We start from the raw sequence: 11,164 nt of genomic DNA, 5'->3' as shown, positions 1-11,164 counted from the left end.
GGGGGGGGGGGGGGGGGGGGGGGGACTTTCACACAAACAAAAGTTAAAATCATTGTATGTGAAGGTTTAAAACCTCAAATCAGTCCCACCGGATGAAGTTGAAGGCAGGAAATCTGATGTTGTTCTTGATGAGGACGGTGAAATTCTCAGCTGCTGCCAGCAGAGCAGGCCTGTGACCCAAAACAGTTTCAATAAAACACATAAAAACTCTTGATTTGTTGGAATAACAACGATGATTGGAGTCAGATTTAAGATATGAACGTTAATTTAATAAACATTAACGGACCTCGGAGGAGTTGTCCTTGTTTCTACCGGGCACCACGCAGAAACTTCACAGGTTTTCTTCATCACGTCAAACTTCACACACGAGCCGGTCTGAATCCCTGCAGAGAAGAAGAAGAAAAGCAGTGCTGGGCACTAGTCCCATAAAGCACTAATTGCGGAGACCAATTTCTCCGTTGCGCCTTAGGGGTTTTACTAATTTTTTTAAATGATGTGCGGATTTGGGCTTTCTAAATTTCTAAAATTCCACCGTGTGGAAACAGCGACCCCTCAGGCAACATTGCATTCACAGAGCTTTATATTCTGACTTACTGTCCTTCTTGGTGACAGTTTTCCTTTAGTAGAGTTCCCACAATTCTTTGCGTGGCAGGAAGCAACTGGAGCTACGTCACTGGGTGACAATCTACCTGTGGTTCTGATCTGCAGAACCACAGTCAGTTGAGCAGTTTGAACCTCCTCTCCGAGGGACGCCATAGCAATGAATATTAAATAAATAAATAATAACAAATAAAAGGGACATGGAACAGTTTAATTTCATGCTCTTATTTTGAAAAGAATGAGTTCCTGTTCTTCGTACTGTACGCTACCCAGAATGCATCGCTTAAGTTTTACAATAAACAGTTTAAATTTACTAATATATCTGCATGTTTTCTTACCGAAACCCTGCCAAAAACATAAGAAAATCACTAAGGAGCAGCAAAACTAGCAATCAACAACTATTTTTTTGTTTTAACACCATAATTTAAAAGTCCGTTTCAACAAATCACCTCCCCAAACTGCAGTGAGATGTGCCAATCTGTGAAAGAATATGACCTTTTCATAAGATGGCAGTAAAGTGCTGACTTGTTTCATACCTGAATGTTTTCTGTTGAACAAAGATAAACTTGCACTTTATATTTACATATATTTGTTGTAGAGATGGGATAAATGGCTCTTTGACGGGACACGGATCTTGGGGAGCCGTTTGTTTCATAGAGCCGTTCGATTTTGAACGTATTACGTCATCACGTAGGGAAATACATTGTCACGCAGCCATACGTAATGACGCAATCCCGTCACGTGGGTGGTACCATGTGTTTGTCAAGCGGAAACCCCCCTCCCCCATTCACAGTGAGCTTCTGTACTCCACAACTCAGCCTGTTTTCCGAGAAAAAGCAAAGCGGGAGCAATTTAAACATGAAAAAATAAAGATTATATGAGGATCAAAAGAAATAAAACTACAAATGGCTCGTTACTGCCCGCGATTCGGCTCCTATCGTTCATTGTAAAGAGCCGTTCAAAAGATTTGGATCGTTCGCGAACGTCACATCTCTAATTTGTTGGTACTTTCTAGGGTTTTTTTTCCACAGTGATGAGAAAAAAAATCAATAAAAAATAATACATAAAAACAGCTGGTCTACCATGACTCTGCTGGTCCCAGGCTCCTGGTTCACAGTCCTTATCAGTCTGGCACAGTCTGCCTTTAGAGGGATTCTGGAATAAAAGACACAATGACATTACTTAATCATCAATCCCACTTCGAGTTTTACCCTACCACAAAATGTTTTAATAATCTATTAATTCCTAAACAATCAATGTGTTTTATTGTTGTCAGCCACCGTTTAGTTTGCCTGCTTCCTCATCATCCCTCCAAGTGTCCCATTATATAGTAAATTGATTGCTCCAGTCAATACAAACTAGTCCCTTTACCAAAAAATGGTTATTTTTCACAATAAAGATTGTTTTCCATGCGAAGACCCAAGTCGAGGGGAACATAAATTGGGGGCTCATCCGGGATCGCAACAACACATTCTGGTTAGTAAGTGTTCAGAAATGTCTAATATGTTATCTTCAAACTAAAACTCCTAAGAACAAAAACATCACAACATCTCATAAATACACAGAACAGAGGATGAGGGATAAGTGGGAGGGGCAACAACAGAAACAGAACAGTGCCAAAGTGAAACTAATGTTCCCAAATAAAACAAAATAAATGAATCAGTTTAATTAAAGTACCTCTGGACATTTTCCTTGCTTCTGGTTTTTTGTTACAATGACATTTGTCACCACAAAGAAGGAGTTCTTGTCCTTACAAAAAGAAAAAGAAAGAAGAGAAATATCAAAGTTTCACGTTAAAAATTTTTACAGCCAGGTGAACGACTGAGCTCTCACCTGCGAGGACCCGCTGTAGTCCACCTCATCCCAGACCGCCTCTCCGAGCCCGGGTATGCGGGTCTGAGCGACGCCCTTCACCTTGGTGGTGACGGAGCTCACCACAAGGTCGAACTGCTGGTAGTTCTTGTTCCACAGCATCACAATACTGACAAAATAAAATAAAAAAGTCTGTGTGTTTCTGGACAACTTTAATTTGAAACTACAGATTAAACAAAACATATATTTGAGTATTCTGATAGTAATATTCAATTTGTTTTTACTGGAACGAAGATGTTAAGGAGATCACATAAATATGACGAGCCCAGACCTTTTAAAAGTTTAAAAGAAAGCAATAAAATCTTAATCAAATCAAGTTTTTTACTGAAGCGGGCTGAAATTAAACACAAAAATATTAATTTTAAAATCTAAATGTGTTCCCAATGCTTCCATATCATTCAGGAACAAGTTTTTAGAACAGACAAGGTTTTAGAACTAAACAGATCAGCCCAGCTGTCAAGCACGGTGGTGGAGGGCTGATGATCTGGGTTCGTCTCAAATTCATTTGTTTGTTTTTAATTGTAGCTAATAATTATACTTGGGTAAATAAATGGTCTCAGCTCAGCGTTTGTGCCTTCTATCAGTCTGGTTCAGGCAGCAGATTGAGTTTTGATCAAAACAAGGAACTTTTTGAGGAGTGAAACTGATTGAAACCGCTAAAAAAGCGGGCGGCTCCTTCACAATAAAAGCACATTATATTAAATGCTTTAAACAAGCAGCTGCTGCAGGGAGGATCCCCCCCCCCCCCCYCCTCCTCCTCCTCCTCCTCCTCCTCCTCCTGCGGGATGAAGATGCGTGGGCTGTCAGATTCCACGCCTGCACTGCACTCACCAAATGAAGAGCAGGATGGCTCCGTTCAGGCTCCACTTCAGAGAACCGAGCCGGACGCTCCGGATCCGGACCAGCTTGTTGGTCTGGTACTGGCACAGACCGAGCGGGTCGCAGCAGGACATGCTGACGGGTTTCTGCAGGTAGGAAGCTCTGAGTCCGGTTCTTCCTGTGTGGACCGGACCTTCTGAGTCCGGTTCTTCCTGTGTGGACGGGTCACATGTTCCGCAGCAGCTGCAGCATCAATCACTTTACTTCACTTTTAGCGTCAGCCAATAAAACCAAACAATAACAGATTTAACAATTGAACTAATATAGTTTTTGTTTGATTTAATTAGCTACTAAAACAACCACAACAGTTTTTTATTAAATTATAAGTCTTAACTTTGTATTTTATTACGTTTATTTATTTAAATGATAGTTTTAAACACGTGTCTACTGAACACTAATCATATAAATGTGGGGAAAAAAACATTTCTTCAAAGAGCCACCAGGTGGCAGCATTTCACAGTTTGAGTGATCGCAGGTTTTTTTATGTCTTGCAGTTTGTGGTGTTTATAATTAAATTTTTCTTACTCTAGAAAGCTTTTTCCCCACTTTAACATGACAGAAACACTAAATTCTTATTAATCTGTGAAGATGTGAAAAATAAATTCAGCAGCTGGGCTCCTGCAGAAGAATTTGACATTTTTGTCCAGATAAAGAGCTTTTTGTCTCCAGCAGGACAAGTGGACTGTTGTGTTGAATAAATAAAAAAAAAACGGATTCTCAGTCACTTTCAGGCTCTGAAACTGGAATGAAACAATAATTAATTAATAATAAATAATTTTAAGATTACACTGAAGACTTTCCTTTTTGATAAATCCTTTAGTTAGAATTAGGTTTCCTCGATTATTCATTTCTGCTGCTGGAGCACAAACTGAGCACATTTCTTCACTCTGCTGTTGTCTTTAGTCTCTCTTCTCTACATGTTTATTGTAATTATTTCTATCATGTTTTTTCTTTCTCTTCCAGAAGAAGGTGCACCTGGACCAGTCCCGGACCAGTTCTTCTGTTTGTGTGTCTCTTTCCTGTCCTCCAACCAGCCGGTCGAGGCAGATGGTCTCCTGTCCTGAGCCTGGTTCTGCTGGAGGTTTCTTCCTGATTAGCAGGGAGTTTTTCCTCTCCACCGTTTGCTCAGGATGGGAGACTGTGATGAAGTGATTCAACACAATCTGCTGCTTTCTTCTTTACATTGTTCTTTTTATGTACAGTGTCCTGAGACAACGTCTGTTGTGACTTGGCGCTATATAAATAAACTTGAACTTGAATAATTTAAAACAGCACCGGCCTACATGATGATAAATTACAATATGTTGCAAATTTGTGACATTTTGGTTAAAAAAAACACCAAAGTTGTAAAGTAAATTTTAAGCCTAATACATACGTGTGTTTTTATTTTTAGACAAAGAAAAGATGCAAACATTTGGTGTTTTATTTGCATGATTTTCAACTAAAATCATTTTTATTTCAAAGCAGCACAGGAGTTTGTTGGAAATCAGTTGAAAAACTTTTGCAGCACTGGTTTGAGCTTCTCCAGATGACTGTTGTTCTGCATCTTCTGCTGCAGGCCTTTGCTGTCCAGGAGCCTCTCGTGAGCTTGCTCGAACAGTTTCGTGCCGAGCTCCTTCTTCACTCGCTCTCTCCAGGCCGTCAGCTTCGGTCGGCCCTCGAACCCGTCCACACCGTTCCCCAGAGGCTGAAGAAACAGCACAGATGGAGAAAACACTCCAACATGTGCAGAATCTTAAGAGGCTCGGCCTGTAAAATCTGCACATAAAGCAGGTTCTTTTACCTGCATGATCTCCACCACAGCCACCACATCAGCCACAGAGATCTTACTGCCCACGATGAAGGCTTTGTCCTGCAGGAACTTCTCCTCCAGCAGGTTGAGGGACTGCTTCAGGTCCTCCAGAGCCGCGTCCATTTTCTCCTTCGGGGCCTCGGAGCCCATGACGAATGGATACAGAGTCTGCCCACAGATTTATCAGATTTTACCAGAAGCAGAGCTGCAGCTGCAGCACGACACAAGACTTTTACTCAGATAAAAAGCTCCTAACGTGCCAATAATAATGTTTGAGAGCGTTAATGTTTAATATGATTTCAGAAGCAACACTAATATTTGAACTGATAAAAAAACGAGGCGAGTAAGCAGAGAGCGGGGACCACGAACCTTCAGCAGGAAGACCTTTGAGCAGTGAGCTCTGAGGTTCAGGTGCTGCCAGGACAAGTATTCATTAACACGAGCCCGCTGCTGCAGCTCTGCTGGAAACCAGTGGTCCGCTACTGACGCCGAGCATTTCTGCGCCAGGTAGGTCAGGATGGCAGTGCTGCAACACACACAGCCCCCAAATCACACCCGGACATTAGAATATCACATTTATTTCAGCTGTTCTTATTCTGTACACTTGAAAAGGCAGGAAATTAACATTATACAATAATGAATTAGACTCACAAAGTGTCCAAAGCACATGAGTCAAACTCAAGGCTGCCAGGTGGGGTACCCCCCCACCCCTCCCCAAAAAAATGCTAACAGTTTTCAACATTTATATCACCTAGTAAGTTAAAAAAAAAAACTATTTTAGGTTAATATGAAAATTGTTTCTTATATCAATGTTAAACTTGAAATTTATGTTTAAATGCAACAAAATAAGTTTAAAAGGTGAAAGATAATAGTACTTATCCTGCTCCTGAGCTGGTGGCTATATGTAACTGAGCAATTTAGTTAGATAGCTCAGTAATAATGTCTTATAATGTGTTAAAACAAGCTGCTTTAAATTCAGCATCGACCACAAACTTAAACTTCCATATTGCATGTCAGTTAAGGCCTTTCAAGGTCGAGAGACCCTATCAAAACCCTGCCTTCCTGTTGATTTCCCCTCATAGTCTGACGAGAGGTAACGAACAAACCTGAAGCCAGCGGGCCCGAGATCCACCCGGCCTCATCTGGCTCACCAAAGCTGCTCATTGAATCAGTTAAACATAATCAGTGTGCATTGCCAATGCAATGCACACTATTGTGATTCGTTTCCCATCCAAGTCATCTCAACTTTGCCATGCTTCTCCTCCTGCATACTTTGTCCTAGAGATGCCATTGTAATTTATATCTGTAAAGCTCCTGTGCCAAATGATGGCTATGCCTTTTGGTGCCTGTAAAACTTATAGTTTATGAAATATTAATGTTTAATGAATTATAATGGCAGTCAATGGAGCCTCGTATTGGTCCAATACTGCCCCAAGCTGTACTCAACTTGGTACTGCACCATAGTTTAATATTTCAACTCAGTAGTTCAGTGTTTACAGTACTAATATGATTGTATTTTGATGTTTTACTATAATATTGTCTTAATACTGCTCTGTTGTTGTAATATTATGCATTTTTGTGTCAATAATTGTATTGGCAATGTGGCCTCTTTCTGCACACATACAAACCAACCTCTGCCACCATCCTCTACCACAGCTCCATTGGTCTCATGGTCTATGTCATGGATTTTCATGTGGGAGATCAGGGTTCAAAACCCAGCTAATGCAACTTTAACAAAAAATCTCTTCAAACTTCATATTGTCACACAATTACCTTAATTACAAACACCTGCTGACGTGACAGGCACAAGCTGGTATAGAAAACACATTTGAACTTGGTCAAAGTTCATTCTGCAAGTCCAATGCTGCAGGCAAAGCCATGCTACATGGCAATGCACACTTGTTTTTACATCGTAAAAACCCATGTCTAGTTAAAGTTAGCACTCCTTTCTCGCTCTTTCTCCTTTCTTTAAAACCTCCCTTTAAGTCTCTTCTCTCGTCTTGTCCACGTCACTAGTTAAAACACACACAGATTGTCAAATCCATGCACACACACATACACAACACATTCTGGCTTTAATTTTAAAATATAACGTTAACGTTTATCTGATTTAATTGGAAATAAATCTGTTAACCTGTTTAGTAATTGACTGTTTAAATTTGAGCTAATTACCTGTCAAGAACAAAAGCTGTAATCCATTCTAATCAATTATTTGTAATATTTCTTTTGATTTAGTTTGAAATAACTTTGTGTCACATTGTGGCGGTGATAAAACATATTTAACGTCTCTCTTGTTGGTTTTCTGTGGTTTGGGAGCCCTAACGCTTCAATCGGTTCTCTGGGCCCATTGATAAACTGAGTTATTATTGATAACTACTGGAGATAACTACACATCCATGGGAACAACTGGCCCTTTGAGGGCCACCATAACGCTCATGTGGCCCTCAATGAAAATGAGTTTGACAATCCTGGTCAAAAGATTCTCATCCAGCTCCATTTCCTGCTTTTGAATTCTTCTTTTTCACAATTAAAACCTTCCGTTGGGGTCTATATAAAATGAAACTGCAATGCTTTAGTCTGATTTCCTCCTTATTGTAACTCCACAAACCCCGCCCCTTTTCTGAGTTGTGTTTCAGGGCCCGTATTTATCAAACTTAAAAATCCAGACTTTTGGCAGCATCATGTCTGCTTTCACTCACCAGCTGATATTTTAATATTTAAATCTTTAAAAGCCGCACAGAAATATCCATCTTTTTCTCCCCTTTCTTTCTTTAGTATTGATGACTAAACCTGTTTTCCACACCTTATTTTAGTTCGTCTGTGTTATAACTGAGAATCACACTCAGGTGGGAGACCCCCGGACCACTCGGTGTAGTTTCTGAGGCGGTGAAGAGTGACGAGGACACAGCTGTCTGTCTTCTCAGCCCATCTCAGACCCCCTAATCAACTCGTTTTAAAGCTGTCTCTTTAAGTCCAAACAGGCCACTTTACACCCCGCACCCCTCCAGCTTCCAGACCGGTCCATTGATCGAAGTTTTTACGAGAATAAAGCAGCGCAGAAATGTTTTATTTACAATCCAGCCTCACGTTTCTGCCTCTCATTGCAAATGTGCGCAAAACTTTGTCAATATTCTGTTAATGTCGAAAAACACAGTTTTGCAACTGCAGTGTTTCCATTAAGTAAGAAATGCTACTAAAGTCACACGTGAATACGTTTGATCTCGTGATAAGTCATTACAAACATGGAGACAATGGATGTAAACACATAGCATGTTGCTACCACGACACTAGCGATCATCATCAGAGGAGACGTCTGCGTCTTATCGAGGCTTTCGAGTGACACGCCCCTTATACTTGGGAGCGGCTACGTATGCAGCGTTTTCGGGAAAATGTAGTCGGTGAGTTTACTACTTTCTTTTACTACTTCGGTGATTTCACTACTACTACTTTTACTTCCTGTTGTCTTCTTCTTCGTCATCTTTTCACCAGTAAAAACAGATGGTTCTTGATCACGTGACTCCCGTGATGTGAAAAAAGTGTTTCCATTGCATTTTTGCGAAATACACCAATTTTGATATGGCTGAAAAAACACCCCTTCCTAGCGCAAAAACATTTTGTCGAAAAAAAATTTTTTTTTACGAAATTGACGCGTTTCCATTGAGCAAATTTATTTTCGAAATTCTAATTTGCGCATTTTCATGGTCAATGGAAACTAAACAAAATGTATTTATCGGCTAAAACTGTGGATTTTTAAAGATTCATTTCCTTTAAATAAAAGTATTTTTAGTTGTGTGAAGTGTTTTACCTTTCATCTAAACTCGTGTAAATCAAAGAAATGAACTTTTAATGCTGAAGTGGCTTTTTAAAAAGAAGCAAAATGCTCTTTTTGACGTGTTTTTTTTAGGTTAAAAGCACTGAGAAAATAAGTTTTATTTCTTCGGGGGGAGGGGTGAGGGTTTAATTTAAAACGTAGTTTGGAAAAGTGAACCCCACCCTGAGCAAAACCTTCCCCAGATGATCCCACATGTGCAGTTTTTACCTCAGCTTTTGCAAAAATGACAGTTTGAGAAGCTGTAGCAGCCATTAGTTTGGCTCCAGTTGTAGTTAAAATAAATACATTATAAAACCACAGATAAATAAATATTATACACAATACAGACAAAAACCTAAAAACCTTTCTGTCAGAATGAAGCTGCCGTCCTTCAGGACAGGAACTTTCCTCACGATGGTGAGTTTTCCAAACTCCTCTGTGTGCTGCTGCCCTGAAACAAAAACACAAAATTAATTAATTAATTAATTAAAAAATAAAAACTAAAGCACCCACAGACTCAACTACTTATATGCACATAATTGTTACAAGCATAATAAACAGTTTACTGTAAATATCTGCTGTTTTTCTTTATATTCACTACAGACTGAGCTGATTCTCTCAGGATGGAGGCGGGGGGATCACTGCGAGGGTCTGAGAGTTTTCTGGGTAAAAGGTAAAAATGCAACTTGAGAGGTCATGTTCTTGTTATTAAGAGTCAGCGCTGACAGAGGAGAAAAGCCTCACAGAGACAGATTTCATATCAGCAACGACAAACTGCTTCCAGATTTATAACATTTAACGCAGAGAGAAAAAAAATCAGCAGATTTATAAACTAAGAGCTGAAAGTTTTCATCTGGTTTTCTGATCTGGGATCTTAGTTTCTGCTTGTTTCACTGCAGCGTGAGGGGTAAAGGTCGCAGGCTCACCTGCCACGAGTTCCACCAGCTTGAAGTCGAAGGGGATCCCGAGCGCTCGGGCGAAAAGGTAGACGGAGCGGCAGGGTGGGGACACCAGGTCAAGATACAGCTCCATGGCTGCGGGGGCTGCAGATGCTGGGCTCCCTCTGTGCACGGGGTCCGTCCCCCCGCGTCGCCACTTATCCTCCTCCTGCACTTAGGCCCCGCCTCCGCTGGCTGGAGGACGCGCAAAGTTTTAAACGGTGGCGACAGCTCAAAGTCCGGGTGGACCTTTGGCCTCGCCCGGGTCCAACGTTTTGTAAACACAGCTGTGGGGATTACACTTTTACTGTCCCCTCCAGGAGGACTGATGGTCAGAACAAACATTTAAATCATTAACAGGTGCAAGGGTTGTGTGTTTTTAAAGTTTGGAATGGTCTGAAATGATTTGTTGTTTTTTATGTGTCACAGTGATACGTTCTGTATGTTCAGAGTTGTAAAGTAACTAAGTACAAATACTTTGTTACTGTACTTAAGTAGAAATTTTGGTTATCTGTATTTAATTATTTTTCAGCCTAATTTTTACTTCTACCCCTGACATTTTTAAACATGGTAAGAACTAGAAAGTCATTACTCCTATTTAATTTCGGCTCATTATTGTTAAAAATATATATATTATTCTGATAAATTGTGCCTCCTGGATAGAGTGAATTTAACTGTAGTTTGATGAGAAGTATAAATATATACCATTCTGACACCAAATTGTACACAATCCATCAATGTCATTTTGGAAAACCTAACTGCTCATTTTTACCTCCTCTAAGGGCGAGGTAATGTTTTCTGTCTGTCTGTCTGTCGTTCTGTCTGTGGACAACATTACTCAAAAACTTGTGGACTGATTGTCATGACATTTTTACCACATGTGGGTACTGGGCCAAGGAACACAACTTAAAATTTTGCACTCGAAGAATGCAAACCTCCACCAAGGCCAATTTCCCCCATCCTGTAAGAGTTAATGCACAAAAGCAGAGATGGAAACACATTTGTTGAATAAGTTCTGATGTAGATAACATTTAAGCAGCAGTATGCACGGGATTTCTTCCTGGTGGAGTCTAATGTGAAAAAAAAAAGGAAAAAAGTCAGACTTGTCACCCGACGTTATTCATGGTCAAACTGGTGTGGGAGCTCCTAAGTTTTCATCAGTCACATTTCACCATGTAAAACGTCTGTTTTATCTCCTTGTATGAGTTTGTAATGGTTTGACTCTCTTTATAAAGTGCTTCCTGGCTCCCCCGTCTCCAAACTTTGAGGCCC

General features: G+C 40.3%; 2 protein-coding genes across 2 annotated transcripts in view; both read right to left on the bottom strand.

The window, feature by feature from the left end:
* The window catches only part of p2rx7 (purinergic receptor P2X, ligand-gated ion channel, 7), an 8,500-nt gene extending 4,987 nt beyond the window's left edge, over nucleotides 1-3,513 (bottom strand). The window contains exons 1-6 of the mRNA XM_014014622.1: nucleotides 3,304-3,513; nucleotides 2,434-2,581; nucleotides 2,278-2,349; nucleotides 1,683-1,755; nucleotides 287-383; nucleotides 90-170 (exon numbers count right to left, since the gene is read on the bottom strand). Coding sequence (XP_013870076.1) covers nucleotides 90-170; nucleotides 287-383; nucleotides 1,683-1,755; nucleotides 2,278-2,349; nucleotides 2,434-2,581; nucleotides 3,304-3,425 — 593 coding nt within the window. The 5' untranslated portion in view covers nucleotides 3,426-3,513. The remainder of the gene's footprint in view (nucleotides 1-89; nucleotides 171-286; nucleotides 384-1,682; nucleotides 1,756-2,277; nucleotides 2,350-2,433; nucleotides 2,582-3,303) is intronic.
* A 1,245-nt stretch (nucleotides 3,514-4,758) lies between these two features.
* Nucleotides 4,759-11,164, bottom strand: part of LOC106521873 (glutathione S-transferase theta-1) — a gene marked incomplete in the record, with an annotated part of 7,795 nt that continues 1,389 nt past the window's right edge. The window contains 5 exon segments of the mRNA XM_014014620.1: nucleotides 4,759-5,038; nucleotides 5,135-5,311; nucleotides 5,513-5,669; nucleotides 9,318-9,405; nucleotides 9,881-10,087. Coding sequence (XP_013870074.1) covers nucleotides 4,838-5,038; nucleotides 5,135-5,311; nucleotides 5,513-5,669; nucleotides 9,318-9,405; nucleotides 9,881-9,986 — 729 coding nt within the window.

The sequence above is a fragment of the Austrofundulus limnaeus genome, unplaced genomic scaffold (genome assembly GCF_001266775.1).
Source record: "Austrofundulus limnaeus strain Quisiro unplaced genomic scaffold, Austrofundulus_limnaeus-1.0 Scaffold117, whole genome shotgun sequence".
Taxonomy (NCBI): Eukaryota; Metazoa; Chordata; class Actinopteri; order Cyprinodontiformes; family Rivulidae; genus Austrofundulus; species Austrofundulus limnaeus.
Note: the sequence above shows the minus strand (reverse complement) of the source record. Positions and strands in the feature narration are given on the sequence as shown.